This window comes from Amaranthus tricolor, chromosome 9, assembly GCF_026212465.1.
Source record: "Amaranthus tricolor cultivar Red isolate AtriRed21 chromosome 9, ASM2621246v1, whole genome shotgun sequence".
Lineage (NCBI taxonomy): Eukaryota > Viridiplantae > Streptophyta > Magnoliopsida > Caryophyllales > Amaranthaceae > Amaranthus > Amaranthus tricolor.
Genome location: NC_080055.1, coordinates 16,643,955 through 16,657,188, shown reverse-complemented (window position 1 = coordinate 16,657,188; position 13,234 = coordinate 16,643,955). Strand labels below are relative to the sequence as shown.

General features: G+C 33.9%; 1 protein-coding gene across 2 annotated transcripts; it reads right to left on the bottom strand.

The window, feature by feature from the left end:
- Window positions 1–3,107: 3,107 nt before the first annotated feature.
- LOC130823977 (uncharacterized) lies at window positions 3,108–12,959 on the bottom strand. Of its 2 annotated transcripts, XM_057688831.1 has the most exons (8): window positions 12,503–12,919; window positions 12,285–12,419; window positions 11,665–11,800; window positions 7,350–7,431; window positions 7,068–7,243; window positions 4,939–5,076; window positions 4,720–4,859; window positions 3,108–3,627 (listed from the first exon to the last, which is right to left on the bottom strand). In XM_057688831.1, exons 2-8 carry the CDS (start codon window positions 12,400–12,402, stop codon window positions 3,374–3,376), a joined length of 1,044 nt encoding a protein of 347 aa, XP_057544814.1. In that variant the 5' UTR covers window positions 12,403–12,419; window positions 12,503–12,919; the 3' UTR covers window positions 3,108–3,373. The 2 variants fall into 2 exon arrangements, with proteins under 2 accessions (XP_057544814.1, XP_057544813.1); XM_057688830.1 differs by having other exon boundaries at window positions 12,285–12,959.
- Between the last annotated feature and the right edge of the window lie 275 nt (window positions 12,960–13,234).

Sequence of the window (13,234 nt, the reverse complement as noted above, 5' to 3'; positions counted from 1 at the left end):
GGATTAGAATGCGATTGTTTTATTACTCGACATTTTTTTGTTGGCGAACATAAGTTTATTTAAAAAAAAAAAAAAAAAACTTTCTTCTTTTCCTTACTATTAGGCATGGCCACGGTCCGGGTTGGGCCGGTTCCGGTTCCGATTCCACTCGGTTCTGGTTCCATTTGGAACCTGTCGCGACCGGTTTCGATTCCAGTTCCGGTCCGGGCGGTTCCAAACGGTTCCTTGGCGGTTCATGAGGCGGTTCCGGCGGTTTCAATTCACGGGACGGGCAGGTCGGACCATCGGTTCCATTTTTATTTTTTCTTTAAATATTTATATAATATAAAAATACTATAATATTGCGGACGTACCTTTGATGATTACTTGATTATTAGCCAAATTCATTACTTGTCAAGTTGTCATCGTTATTAAAATATTTACTAAAAAGAATGAAAAAAATTAATTAATAAGAAACGAATCAATGATAATATCGATAAAGATGATTAATTAAAAAAGAGGGAGAAAATGGACTTGAACCTACCCAAAGGAATACTAAGCTGCCTACGTATCCCGAAGGAATCAAAGCCCACGTAGTTCTTTGTCATACCTTTTATTTTTAGTTGTTGAATGTTGATTTATCGTTGTCCGATTGATCCTATTCGTCTTCGTCGTCATCATCTGGTTGGTTAGATGCTTCCGCTGACTCTCCTCCTGACGGTGATGCAGATGTATCCATCATCATCCATGGATCATCATCATCATCTTGATCATCATCATTCCTTAGTCCTTGTGTTCGAATCTCCGCTTGATCCCAATCTTTATTGCAAACACATATTTGAATACTATGTGGAGCAAGACGAGATCTTTTTTCGTCTAAAACTCTTCTACCTGCACTAAAAGCAGACTCGGACGCAATTGTAGAAGCAGGAATTGCAAGGATATCCTTTGCAATTCTCGATAATATGGGAAATTTTACAGATTTTTCTTTCCACCACTCTAAAATATCATAGCTACCTTGGTCAATTTCAAAGTGGTGTTTAAGATAACTATCTAATTCTAAATATGAAGTGGAGGATGAAGAAGAAGATGATCCTACAAAACTATCATCTTGGCTCATTATATTAGCTATTACGGAATTATAATAAGAGGGACGTGCCGAAACGCTTGCACGCCTAGACGTATCGCGTTTTGGGTTATATACACTAGCATAATAATCATAAAGTTCTGCTAAAAGTTTTTTTACAACTTCCAACATAATTATGTACATCACAAGTTCTGCTAAAATGGATGCAATTCCATAAATATAATGTATGTATAAAAAACTGAAAAAGTATTTGCCTCTGGCGAAATTGTATGAAATTAAGGGCTTTACTCCTTGACTTTCACAAATTTGACAAGTGCATAAGAAAACATCTGGATTGTCGGTTGGTTCTTTTGTAAAATACGACCACACATGTGAAACAGCTCTACCACTAGGAGGTGGCATTGCCGGAAAAGGTTGTCTTACTGGTTCATCTTCATCTAAATTTAAATATAAAGACATACTCAGATATATACCACAATATATAAATAAATAATAATTTAAAATTTAATCAATTTGAAAAATAAAATTATAAAATTAACCGATAGTTTGGAAATTGACTCGTTTACCACGAGCTTGTCTTTGTTGTTGTCGTAGTTGTTCTTCATGTGATCTTGTTGATGACTGTCGAGAATTATGTATCCCAATAGGGGTCGTTGGTTCCTCTTCTTGTTCTTCTTCTTCATCAATTTGTATTTCTCTTTCCACTTCTTCTGCATAATTATGTAATTCTGGGTCGTACGCTTCTGGATAATTGGGTTCATAATTATAATTACTAATCGAAGGTGTTGTTGATACCAACGGAGTAGAAGTGACCTTTCTTTTGGAGCTAAAACCTCCCAATGATTTTACCACTTTAGTAACTTTTTTAGAGGCTTTTTTCAAAAAAGAAGACATGATTGATAATATTGAAATAATAATAGAATTAAGAAATATATAAATAATTAATAGACTAATTATGTAATTAACTAAATAATTGCGTAATTAAGTAATTAAGTAGAGAGTGTAAGTAGAGAGAGTAGGAGAAGAGATGAGTTGTGAATGAAAATGATTGAAAGTGATGGGTATTTATAGAAAATTACCCAACGGCTATAAACGGCTAGTTTCACGGTTCCATGGAACCGGTGGGCCGGTTCACCCGGACCGGTCCCGGTTTCGGTTCCAGTTCCATGGAACCGTTGGACCGGTTCACCCGGACCGGTTCTGGTTCCAACCCGCGGTTCTTAGGTCCGATTCATGCAGTTTTTTCCGGAGGTTTCACGGTTCCGCGGTTCGGGCCGGTTCGGAACCTATCGCAAACGGTTCCGGTACCGGATCCGGTTCCAAGCGGTTCGGGACCGGTTCGATTCCGGGTAACCCGCCCCGTGGCCATCACTACTTACTATATATACTTAAATCACGTGTTATATCATGTTGCAACATTATCTATTTTTCAAGGGTTGTTTTAGAGAAAGAGTGAGTATCTTAATAAAATTAGGGTTTTGTGGGAGGGTTTAGAGGGTTTTCCATTATCTTATTAGAAATTCAATTGAGTGTTTATCCATGGATTGTATTGTAATCAAATTGTTGTACAACAATATTAATGACTTACAATTATTACAGGTGTAGTTATAATCATAATGATGTTGGAATTTTCCTCATCTTCAAAATCTTCTAGTGTAATTTCTCATTTTAGTTTCAATTTCGTTAGGCACTTTATGTTTGTAAACTTCTTAGTTACTTATTTGCTTTAGTAACCAATCACTTTTAATATCATAAATGATTCTTTCATACTAAAAAAAAAAAAATCACTTCAAGGATATACGATATATAAAATCAGCCCAATAGTAATAACCTAATCAAATTTGGAAATTTGTAATTAATTTGAAAAACCAAGTAAATTTTGAAGGTGAGGTTCTATTTGTCTAAAAAATGTCCAAAAGTAAAAAAATATATACGGAAAAGAGCTTTGTAAATATTACATTTGGGAAAATAAGAACAAATGAAAAGAAAGAGAATCCGTTCTGGTTGGAACCAAATCATTGTTATTTATCACCTCCAAAACTTTATACTTAAAATATGATCTAATCATTTTTCATTTATGAGAGAAAATATGAAATGATAATGCAAGTAAAAGTAGCCGATTGAAAGTCAAACAGCAATTCTTATTAGTGAAGAGTGAAGATACCCCAGTCAGTACTCAGTACTCAGTACTCAGTACTCAGTACTCAGTACTTAGTATTAAAGGGAACCACCATCACAGAATAAATTAGACATCACAGGACATTTAAGTTTTTTAATGCATATTTGGAGATCGCGGTTGTGAAATTCTCATGCACTTGTTACTCCATCTTCCTTCCCCTTTCCTTCGTCCGTAATGTGAAAGCCTTCCATCTTCTGCGAAACTTCATGTGCACCAGCCCCTTTAACTTTTCCGGTTGCTGTAGCCGTCTCGTTTTCTTCTGGTGTCAATGGACCAGTCTGCCATATCCTGATGGTTCCATCCTCTGATCCAGAAGCATAAGATTCACCGCCTGGTGAGAATCGCACGCAGTGAACAGGACCATGATGACCCTTGTTGCAAGCTGCATCAAACCAAGCATCATTTAGTATCCAACTCGTAAAATTTATTTTAACATTTAAATTTAAAATTTATACGAGTCATGTAGCCCATAGGCACGCACAAAATTTGTACTTTAAAGTACCCATGCCGGCCCATAGGCACGCACAAAATTTGTACTTTAAAGTACCCATGCCGCTGATTAGAATTGTATAAACAATGAATAGTTCATTAACAAAACCTCTGCTCCGATTCAAGAAGGATCCAAAGAGGAACCTCAGGGACACAAAGAACTACGGGAATCAATTAAGGAATTAAGACAATTCCAAAATTGGAACTGTTTCCGTTCGTTCAACTCACCAATACTTGCTTAGACATGAACACAAACTTGGCTAATAATGTAAAACAAATATGTTTCGCTTTCTTTGCAGAAAATAGATCACTTCCTATTCAAATAAAAACAGAAGTATTACATAAAAGATTAAAATCTACATAGATAAAAAATGGAATACCATGTTCATTCTAAAAGGAGCCAAAGATTTTTTGTTCTTTGGAATAGGATTATATGGACTTGAATAAAACAGTTCACTAAATTTTAAATTTTAAATAGCTCACTAAATTACGTATACTTCTTATTATGTGAAGTTGAAAAAGTTGCGTACATTCAACCACCAAATTCGCCTACAGCCCAATTAACGACATTGGGATAATAAGAATTGTATTTTTTACTACAAATTAGTTGCTGAGCATTCGGAAAACAAATGAAAAGTGAGAACATTTTTCTCCCCCCGCCCCCCAACTCAATCCCCAGTTTAGTTTAATAGTACTTGTAAAATTAAATTTGTATTTTTTTCCCCACTTCCCACCTTTTCATTTTCGTTTCTCTCTAGATCTGTATTTAGTTTCTGGTTTCTCCATAGCTAAAGCAAGTGAAAAAGCAAGTTCGACTAACAGCCATGGCCTAGTTCAAAGTGAAGGACGGACACAGATCCCGTGTCCATGAAACTGTCTGTTGTGTCGACCACGGTAGTAGGTTGCATACCATTAATATATGAATAGAAGTTCATAGACAATAAAGTAATAAACATAGAGATAAAAAATACTCAAAGCACAATACCTATCTCTTCACCAGTATGAAAATCAAACAACCGAACCCACATATCTTCCCCTCCAGCAACGAATTTATTTCCATACTTGGGCTCTAATGAGGCGGATTCAACAAGACATGGCATATCATAGCCCTTGACCATTCCAAAGCTGCACAAAAGAGGGAAATACTTTTAACAACATACACATGAGAAGAACGAAATACAAACAAAATAGACAAAACCCTTACTAATTGGCATCCCAAAACTTTACACTGGTACCATCACAGGTTGTGATATAGCGGCCATCTTGACTCACTTCAGAGCAAGTAACAGGGGACTTTGTTTCAAGAGTTCTAACAATCTCACCAGTTCTCACATCCCATAATCTGCAATTTACCAAAAGGCATAACGGAACATGGAGCAAACTCAAATTTTGTCAATATGGTGGTTTCCAAAAAAGATAGAAAGTAGAAAAACTAAGTAATCCAATTGATACTCATAACCCTACCCATTTTTACACAAAACAAATGATTTTAAAATGCAAAATACTTCCTGTAGTTCAAATCAGTTGTACACTTCTTGCTTTCAGGCTATCTGATACATGATTTTACTCTTAAGTCTTTATATCTATAATTGCGCACGATTTAAAAAAAAATAAAAATTGATAATGTGAAAATAAGCATCGAATCAAATCGAACAAAATCTCAATTGATTATGTTTTTTATTGTACATAAAGAATGAAAAATATAATTTATCAATTGATAATGATAAATAGTAGTTAACTAGTTACTATGCAAGTGTAGCAACTAATTCCAACCAGTGTGAAAATTTCATTAGCCATATCCAAATAAGAAAGAACATTAAAAAGTATGAACTAAACTACGATAATGAGATTTCCAATAAGAGGGTCTTGACCAACATCTTAAAGTACAATACTAAAGCGCTTTTTATAATGGCAATAGTCATTAGAATGTGGCATCTGTGATGCCTGCCATTTCAATTTTCAAGCAAATTAACCATAAAGAGATGACTGCACAACTTTGAATCCCTTCAAACCCTTGAGAATAACTATTACTCAGTCTAAAAGTCTCATATATGGCAGGAGATCTTGTTTAAAAGAATACAGCTAAACCTATTACCTAACCTGTGCCGCAAAAATAAGCACAATGTCAAACTTACCTCTCCAAATCCCTATGTGGAATGCAATATTCCTAAAGCCTAACTTAGAAGCACAACTTCTGAGTAATCCATGAAATAACATCTAGATGCCCCCAACCGACAACTGACAATAGTCATCCTCCCTATTCACTGTATACCTATCCTATCAGATCCAATCCCTCTTAAAAACCGCCATGGGGAAACAAATCCCAAAATGGGAAACTAAGCAACCTCTGAACCTGTGCTTGCTACTCGTGCTGCTCGCTATTCATTGGTAACACATACCCTCAAAAACTAGGCATTAACAAGTTCAGGAGTAACTGACACTTCAATCTCAAACCAAAAAGATAATAGATCTAAAATCATATGACCCTGACATCTATAGAGAAAATTAATAAAATTAATACCCAATATTATCCAGATCTAGCTAAATCTCATCATAATTAATCTATCAACAATAAGATCACCATAGCAAATGGGAATACATGTAGAGGAACACCCCAACCATTACAGGAACTTGATACACTTGAAGCAACAGCGGTCTAAAACCTCAAGCACAAGGTAACGCGAGGTGAATAGTCCCGTCAAACCTAAGGGAAGCTACAAACAAAATTTTCCAATGAAAAATATAGGCATCAGGTATTACAGATATCAACATTATAATATCACAAAAATCAATAATCATTTTCGATTTCTATATCAATGCATCTAAACCACAATCTTTTCTCATGTTTAAATTTTTTATCAAGAATTAAAGTGCAGATTCCTTATTCTCACTAATAAGTACATAATAGCAGAGCACACACCCTGGAGGCAGTCACACTTTTTAGATCTTTATTATATAAACACCGACCTCAATTACTTCAACATTCAATTCCTTTAATAGGTGCAGAACTAAACTACATATTTTATGCTCAAATACCATATTGCAACATAGTCAATCAAGGGTTTTTTAAGCAAATAAGAACTCCAATTAATGATAAAGTAGCAGAAGAAAACTCTCTTCCTTGTCCTAAGAGTTCCAGTCTCCAAGTCTGAGCATGCACAGTTACAAAGTGTCCAATGCGCTACCAATGACCATGTCAATATAAAAACTAAAAAGGCTTGGGACAGACATGATATTAGAGAATCTACCAATTTTCTTGAAAAAAAGAACCTATCGACAAATTCAATAAGTATACTGACTAATTCATAAAGCATAAAAGCCCAAAGAACATACCTAACTCCACCAATGTCAGTACATGAGCTCAATATAGTCTGATCGCTATGAAGCCAGGCAGCAGTTCTGACTGAGCCAGGAGACTTGTCCACTTCTCGAGGAGGAGCATCTGGACGATTTAAATCATAAATACGAAGGATTTTTTCCATCCCACCAGTCAAAAGAAAGTGAGTATTCTGTAACAAAACAATCATAGTCACAGGTATATGGTTATTCACATATCACGGTTGTCGATATCTCATGATTAATAACTAAGATACAGAAAATGTTTCAAGTATCAACCTCAGAGTAAGCACAGGATCTAACAATGTGCTTGTGATCAAACGAATACTTCACATCTCCAGTTATGGCATCCCATACTTTCCTGTATTCAAAATAAACGGAGCAAAGTTAATTTTTCCTAGCGTAGATAAAATAAATATTGACCCATGAAAAAAATTTCTAATAACAATTTTTAACAAGTATAATTTGTTTACAAAGAATCAGATAAAAATTCGATAAAAAACTTGCATCTGCTCCGATCTAAACTCATGCGATAAAACTTTGGAGATAAAAAGTGGAGAGCTCAAGTTATATCAGAATTCAAATGCGGATGACACAAGCCGTGGGAAACGTTATTGGTTTGCTACCCATAAGATTTAATTGATGGATTGCCTCGATTACTATCCTCGAAATTTGACAATAATATTTTCATATATAAAAAGAAATTCAATAGGTAGCAATTGTCATCAAAACATTAAGACGTAAATTTTTTATTTTTCGATAATCTTTTTGTCCTCCTGAGTGAAAATCTCTTCTCCTTGCTATTCCATTTACCTTAGCTTTATTTGTTCCTTACCAAACTGGTCTTTAAGCATATATTGGTGATAGAGCCCTCTCACAAGGGGAAAATTCCCATGTCATACTCGCTGGAGCTAATGCTTCACATACTTTACCCAAGAGCCCTCAACTCTTTTTGTACTTCATATTTACGCACCATGCACCAAATACTCTCACATAGCCCCATAGGTAGTGATACTTAGCAATTCAATTTGAGCCAAAAAAAATATGCTCGATAATATGAAAATACTCAAATATGAAACATGGACATACATCTAAGTATGAAACTAGTATCCAAGTCTCAATTAATTGCCTCATGGAATTACTAATGACAAAGTTACCCAAAATTGGCATTGTCGTTCTTATAAAAGTTTGAAATTCTTGTATGTACTTTGTATGGCACAAATACAACATGGCGAGAAATACGTTTGCTACACTTGGGAAGAATTAAAGCTTCATCCAAGGTGAGCTCAACTTTGGAGAAGAAACTAAAGGTGGGTAAACCACTGGCTCAGATTGTTGCTATATGAGAAAGAAGAACCTCAAGAGTAAAAAACTAAACCTAGGATATTCTCCAAGTCCTAATCTTCAAGATATACCTGATGTGGAAAATAGCCCTTTGTTATTGTTGAGTTTGGTTATTTTGAATGTACATATCCTATTACAAGATTTCAAGTTGATTTACTAAAGAATCAATAGAAATTAAATGAGGCTTTTTCCTTCCATAGAGAACAATCATGCCAAGAAACCCCCTTAGGAAAAACGGAAAAAACAAACCATGAAACCTAATATTTAAATTGCCCTTATCTTTGGTCCTAAATTTGTCTCACGTTATTATAATCTAACTTTATTCCATTGAGATGTATTCCTAGGAGCTAACCAAAGCTATTAGCAGCAATAGGGTATTTAGTTCAGACCTTTTTGATATAAAATATGGATAAAAAGGAAACAAATTCTCATAACCAAGAGGGGGGGTTTAAACCCCATCCATGGAATCAACCAAACAAAGGAGAGAAAAAGAGAGAACTTTAAAAAAAATATTCAACATCCCTATTCCACACATATTATAGCAAGAGCGACTTTTCAGACTCGAAGACAATGTCTCACCCAAATCAAAACAGCATCAGACATATCATCACAAGATTCACAACTCATAAAGCTCTGTAATCATCAACCCTCGACTAAACCACCCCATTGAAAAATCATCAACACTTCATTGCCAAAGTTAACGAGCCTTCAAAAAAAATTTTGAAAGAACAAAGATGATTTCTTAGAGGATAATTTTTGCTATTAACATTAGAATTTTCATTGGTCATAATGGGCTATCAAAAATTTTACCTTAAAGTGCATAATGATTTCAATTGATGATTTCAAAAACCACACAAATGGAAGAGAAACAAACATAAGAAGAGATGTACATGAGGGGGAGATCAAGCTTTATAGATTTCTTATGGGGTGAAAAGGAAGGGGAAAACAGGTGATAAAGAATAGGGAAAAAGCATTATTGGTTGGTAAAGATTAAGGAGAGAGAAAAATAATGTTTTGTAATTCAAATATTTTAGTAACCAAACACAATATATGAAGCATAGTTATTAGTATCTCAATTCTGAGCTACAATTTTACGATCTTATGATTCAAAAATAGGTGAATAATCCATATCGTAGGTAGGATTTAAATGTTGGTAGAATCGTGCGATACTACTCAGCTCAAAAAATCTAGGTGGTAGGATGATAAAACGATTCTACGATCCTACGATCAAACATTCAGATCCTACTAGGATAGTTTTAATAGCAAAATCTTTTCATATAATCTAGATTTCCCTTTCAAATGAATATATATATCTCAACTAATTATAACATTAAGACAATAAAATTTAAGATTATCTTGATTCACAATTTTAAAAAGATTATCAAAAGTATTACTTTTCAAAACATTACACATGAATTCAAATAAGTTTTTATTTACACCTTAAAACTTAAAAAAAATATATAATTGTAATTAGTTATCCAAAGCACATGAATGCATATTTGTAGGATCACATGATCCTACGATCTGATTCTACCAATATCGATCCTACCCCCTCAACGATCCTAGATAGAATCCCGATTGTAACAACCTTGATATGAGGTATGGGTTTGTAAATATAATCCATCACAAACCCATTTGGGTGCCTAAACAAATACTAATGACTTCAGTAGTGATCAAGTTTGTTTCCATCTAAAAGCTCCTCTACTTGCCCACTTTGTACAATACCATACTGCTCCTATTAATAAACTTAATCCAGCAAGAAATCCATTCCATTCTTCGATTAGCTAATGCTTATAGCACCCTAACACCAAGTTCTCTCAACCAATTTTTTCAAGTGTTGAAGGGAGGTTGTTGGTATTATATAGCTCATCTTGATTTGATCATTCTTCCATGCATCTATGTATTCACTTCTTTTCAGCTTTCATATATAAATGTTCATTAAACTTCTATCCTAGAAGCTGTCATACTGAGATTGTATTGTCTATCTTATTCTGCATTTTATTACTTTTTTAGTCATCATTCTTCCTTCGCTTCGGACTTATTTACTTAAAAATATTTGCTTGAGGGGGAGGCAAAATGACAAGGCAGGGCAATATTAGGGAAAAGGAGAAAAAAAAAGTAATCTAAGTGATTATAAACAAAAGGAGAAGATTGAGTGAGAAAAAGGTAACATAGCAATGTGGTGTATAATTCCGTTTTTAGGGTGATGACTGATGTTGGAAGTATTGCATATATTATAAACCAAAGGAAGTGTGTTAGAATATGGATAATTCCTTTCATATCTTAATTCTATCATATGATCATATCTACATTTTCAATTACAAAGATTTTTGTTAGAATCCACTCCATGTTAATGTCAAATCTCAATCATTCAACTTTGTTATTGTTTCTAAGTACAACTAGCATTTACTTTTTATCAAAACTATATTAATAAAGCTTAGTTGTTTTCTTTATCTATATGTCTATGTTGTACAATGTCAAACTGAAAAAAGGTGCTTTCTTAAGCTTTACATAGTCGTGTAGTATTCAAAAATTTGTTATTCTAGCACCACCTCCTAAGTTGGTCATCAATGTGGCAGTAGTCCATATCACTAGGAGGCTTTGTTGGCATATTTTTCAATCTCTTAATACAAATCAACCATTCCCAATAACTCCCATTGATGATCCTTCATAAAGACTTTAGTTGTCTGAAAAGCATCGCCACAATTAAATCAATTTGCTTTTATCCAAGAGACACGCCCACTTGAAACATCCGGCAAGAGCCACATGACACTATATAACCCTTCATATCTACGTAAGTTTAATGAATTGCAGCCAACTAATTAAAAGAATTACAATCCACAATACTTAAATGGCTAAAAACAAGTAACATGGAAAAGGACGTTGCAACCTGAGTGAAATATTATAAAGATCATGCTGTCCAAAAAATCGAAGTCACCCATCCATTATAGGTTATGACACAAAAATTTAAGATATCATCCAATAGGCGAAGCTCCACTGTTAGAAAACTTTTGTCTACATTGGATAAACCCCTTTTGCCTACGCTCGATAATAAGAGTTGAAGATGATCGAAAACCTAGTTGCATCATATCACACAAGTCATTTCACAATGGAAAAGAGTACGAGAAAAATACTACACATAACAATCAGCATTGAACTAAAAGCAAGAAGGCTATTTCAAATACAAGTCATCACATGAATGAGCAAACAAAATTAAAACCATAATATAGCAAATGATAAGTGAGCATACGCGGTGAAATCTGCAGAAGCTGTTGCTGCATTTAAAGCATTACTGTCTAAACAACAGCTCCAAACAGCTCCTTTGTGACCCTCAAAAGTTCCAATCCAATCTCCAGTTTCCCCATTTCTAAGCATTGGTTTAGAATCTACAATAACAATAATGACTCTAATGTCAAAAAATACATAGTGTGATGACATTACACTGGTTTAGAATAAACTATAATAGGTGGCATGTATCAATCAATTAAATAATAAATGCAAATACAAATGAGAAAAATCATACCCACAATTTTAGCCAAAACTAAGAAAATTCCACACCAAACATCAAAATATGCAAAGTAAAATTACTCAGACAAAAAAATCACCCCTAATACCGTAGAAAATAAAAAGAATGAAACTTGACTGCATACAACAAGCCAAATAACAAAAATAACCTCACACAGATGAAAATAGTCAACTCTTGTACAATATATGATCACAATTTACATAAAACAATAAAAACCTCAATCCCTTTAACATTCAACATGCTTAAAAATCAACCAAACTCAGCATAAATTCATACATTTCCACTTCCAAAACTAAAAAAAATACAGATTAAAAAATGATTGATCAACAAGATTGAAAGTATACCTTTGCTAGCACTAATGAGGAAGAACCCATCTGGCGTAATTGGACTATAAAACAGATCCACCACGGGGCGAGAATGACCATGACAAACAAGAGGAACAGTAACCCTTTTCTTGTCCATATTCTAAACCAAAAATACTAAAATTTCCCCAGAAAAATACGATTAATTTTCCCAAACAAAAACACAGATAAGAAAAATCAAACAACTATCAAAAGTATACCTAAGTTATCTTTTTTCTTTTCTTCACCGTTTACATGTAAATTGTATATCAATTATTACACAAACTTAGAAATCTACAAAAGTAAAAATCGAAAAACACGAAATGTATGTAGAATTTATACAAAATTGTTAGATTTATAATAAACTTTGACGCGGGTGGGAAGATCAAGAGACAAATAAGTTTCTGGTGTTATTTGTTTTGGGTTCTCTTTGAAAGAAAGTTAAAAAAAAAAAAACCCAGAGAAATTCCTCACCCTCCTAACCCTAATTTCAAATAAATATCCTTAAGACAAAGGATTGGGGATTGAGATGATGAGAAAGACAAAGAAGGTAAATCTCTTACTACTGTCAAATGAGAAATCTTGTCTCTCAAACAAACCCCAAGGGTTAGCTGTAAAGAAAAACATGGGTTAAGAAGCTCATGTCCATTTTATAGGATCACTTAGACGAGTGATCATTGTATGGTTATGGTATGCAAGTATGTTGTACTAATGTTGAGATGCTTGATTGGTGCACCACTATTACAACTTGTGTTAACCATCACTAAAATTTTTGGTGGTTTTCAATTTGAATATTTACATTATTTTTACTTTGTAAAAATTATTTAGAATGATTTAAATTTTTACTGATTTTCTTACAGTTTTCTTAATTTTTTATATATATATATGAATAATCACAGCTTTAGAGGTGTTTGTACAGAATACATCAAACCATTTAATTACTTATAAAATAA